We start from the raw sequence: 3,529 nt of genomic DNA on the forward strand, positions 1-3,529 counted from the left end.
GTCGTGCATAGATACTGTTTCTGCTACTCAATGTCTTACAAACCTGGATATCTTAAGTGTGCAGATGGAGATTATTACTGATCCTGCATTAATACATACTTTTAATGTAGAGGAATTAAAAGAGTTAAGAATCTGTTGGAAATCTACCATTTGGCAACATTTAACAGTCTAGTAGATGTATACAGAAGTATTGCTTTGGCAGAGAAATTACATTTACTCTATGGTTTTGACTTGAAGATAAACCAAATTTTAATCAATAATGATCAACATGTGATCAATAGCTTCATCCCTGATATTTGTGTTGTTTTGCCCATAACCACTTTCATATCAAATGTATGTGAGAACATGTCAGTCCATCACATCATCATGTTAGTTGTTTGAGTCCTGCCAGATGTCTACATGTGTGTTGGGGGTTAAAGAGACTTGGCCTTTAAGGTGACGGAGGGTTCCTCGATGTCCTTCTTGCTCTGGACCAGACGAAGTTCTCGCTGAGCAGCGGTGGCCTTGTTACCAGGACCTGCTGCTTCTACAGAACACAACATATGCAACAGTCAATACTGAACATGGAGAACTAGGCTGGCCTTGTTACCAGGACCTGCTGCTTCTACAGAACACAACACATGCAACAGTCAATACTGAACATGGAGAACTAGGCTGGCCTTGTTACCAGGACCTGCTGCTTCTACAGAACACAACATACGCAACAGTCAATACTGAACATGGAGAACTAGGCTGGCCTTGTTACCAGGACCTGCTGCTTCTACAGAACACAACATATGCAACAGTCAATACTGAACATGGAGAACTAGGCTGGCCTTGTTACCAGAACCTGATGCTTCTACAGAACACAACACATGCAACAGTCAATACTGAACATGGAGAACTAGGCTGGCCTTGTTACCAGAACCTGATGCTTCTACAGAACACAACACATGCAACAGTCAATACTGAACATGGAGAACTAGGCTGGCCTTGTTACCAGGACCTGCTGCTTCTACAGAACACAACATATGCAACAGTCAATACTGAACATGGAGAACTAGGCTGGCCTTGTTACCAGGACCTGATGCTTCTACAGAACACAACATATGCAACAGTCAATACTGAACATGGTGAACTAGGCTGGCCTTGTTACCAGGACCTGCTGCTTCTACAGAACACAACACATGCAACAGTCAGTACTGAACATGGAGAACTAGGCTGGCCTTGTTACCAGGACCTGCTGCTTCTACAGAACACAACATATGCAACAGTCAATACTGAACATGGAGAACTAGGCTGGCCTTGTTACCAGGACCTGCTGCTTCTACAGAACACAACACATGCAACAGTCAATACTGAACATGGAGAACTAGGCTGGCCTTGTTACCAGGACCTGCTGCTTCTACAGAACACAACACATGCAACAGTCAGTACTGAACATGGAGAACTAGGCTGGCCTTGTTACCAGGACCTGCTGCTTCTACAGAACACAACACATGCAACAGTCAGTACTGAACATGGAGAACTAGGCTGGCAAGAAGAGGAAGCTTAAGAAGCCTTCAGATGGCATTCTCCATTTTTCGGAAAGGGGTCATCATGTGACTTGGAAGTCACAAAGTCATGACATGAGGGTGTTGAAGATGATGGTAACAGCCTTGGTTGCGTTATAACTATGGATGGGAAGCCGGAATTCCAGGGTTTACAAAGCTCACCTTTCCTCTAAATGGTACATTGTATCTGGTTGGTCCTTCTAGCCAAGAATACCAGGCAAGCCAAGATAATCTAATGCCCAGTTGAGTATGGGAATGCTGGTTGGCTGCAAAAATGCAAGCTTATGAAAATTTGTAACTTTAGATTAATTCAAGACTTCAACACTTCCCTGTTACTCTGTGTGTTGGTGATCTGGTCCATGCTTTACTTAATATATATAATTGTGGTAAACATTATTCAAATACAATTCAATCTCTACAACTGGATAAAAAACTGATAGTTATTTCTGGACTTTTCAAGTGACATCCATCACTCTTTTTCAGTGTTACTAGAATGAACTGGCAGAACAATTCAATACAAGTACAGCTAACTAGAAAAACTGGTTGAACTACTAACTTGTAAGCATCATATGCAGAAGTCATCTATGAGTGGAGGCCATCTACGAGCAAATCTACAAGTCCACCTTAAACCAGAAGGCCTGGCAACTCCACATAGAACTCTCAGTACTTGGGACCCCACTTTGCATCACAAAGGACAATCATTTTTCCTCTGGTGTTCTTTGTCCATATGGAACTATGCTAACATGATTTACATTTGAGTGACTTTTGCATGTACTTGTATGGCATTGTTCTGCCAGTTCATTCTAGTGATGCTGAAGAAGAGTGATGGATGTCACTCGAAATGTCCGGAAGTAGATATCCATTTTTTACCCAGTTGTAGAGATTGAATTGTATTTGAATATTGTTTACCTGGATGTCTAACCTTCATAAACGCACTGTGGTAAACATTCAATGCCTTGGCTTATGTGGCATGCTACCTAGCTTCTCAGCTACACTGATCATACAGGACAGCAAAGCTCAGACTAGTCAAGGCTGTCTCCTATTTGTTCGAGTACTGCAAAGCTGTTGAGATGGACAACAGTTAAATCATTATCATATAGAAAACAACCTACTTTGTGCATAATCCAATGTCCTCTGTAAAACAGCCTGCATTGTGGCAATGGTCTTCTCACAGGCAGTCTGGAGCAAAAACAACAAAAAATTAAGGAATAGGAACAATATTAATCCAGCTGTTCTTGAGTTATCTTGTTCACAGACAGACAGACACACACACACACAAACGCTAGTGAAAATACTACCTCCATGAGGCCACACCAATTTTACTTGTTGCTTCTAGGATTAGCCTGTCCACTTTTTTTCATTTTCAAACTTAAAAATAATGCTGTGAGCTGTTTTCGTGGTTGACTATATTCAGCAACACAAGCCACTAGTATGCAGTGACCCGTGATGGCAGCGATTCAGCACTACCAACATTATTGTTAAAATTGTATTTTTCCAAGTAAACAGAAAATGGATATGTAACAATATAAGTTGAATGCAAATGACATCTGTGCATGAACTTGATTTATTTACCTTTATAATCAGCATAGTCAGTGACGACAAAAACATTGTACTTATGCATGATAATCCATACTATCTTTGAGCGCATGCCATCTTAGGGCAGCCCCCGTTATGTGTCAATACATTTTATCACACTTGGCTCCTCTTCCCTTTTGGCATGGCTGCTTACTAAGTAATAATAACATAAAGTTAACAATTTGCACCTAAAGGACAGATTCATATTTTCATTGGTTCAAGAACCAGTCCACTAAATGTTAATGATATCCGTTTTTTTCGGACTGGTCCAGCAAAAAATACCAGACAGGTTTCGTATCCATCCTCCCCTTCCTAGTCTCAATAGCAATTGCAAGTGCAGATAATTTTCTACGGCATCTGCAAAAAATTACACCTGAATGAAAGCCAGAAATGTTGAGTTTCGGTGACATTAGTATTTTATA

General features: G+C 40.9%; 1 protein-coding gene across 1 annotated transcript in view; it reads right to left on the reverse strand.

Annotated features, from left to right (window-relative positions):
* Window positions 1-105: 105 nt before the first annotated feature.
* Window positions 106-3,529, reverse strand: part of LOC118408010 (pyridoxal kinase-like) — a 13,415-nt gene continuing 9,991 nt past the window's right edge. The window contains exons 8-9 of the mRNA XM_035808621.1: window positions 2,645-2,854; window positions 106-526 (exon numbers count right to left, since the gene is read on the reverse strand). Of these exons, the coding sequence (XP_035664514.1) occupies window positions 414-526; window positions 2,645-2,854 (323 nt within the window). The 3' untranslated portion in view covers window positions 106-413. The remainder of the gene's footprint in view (window positions 527-2,644; window positions 2,855-3,529) is intronic.

Source organism: Branchiostoma floridae, unplaced genomic scaffold, assembly GCF_000003815.2.
Source record: "Branchiostoma floridae strain S238N-H82 unplaced genomic scaffold, Bfl_VNyyK Sc7u5tJ_1520, whole genome shotgun sequence".
Lineage (NCBI taxonomy): Eukaryota > Metazoa > Chordata > Leptocardii > Amphioxiformes > Branchiostomatidae > Branchiostoma > Branchiostoma floridae.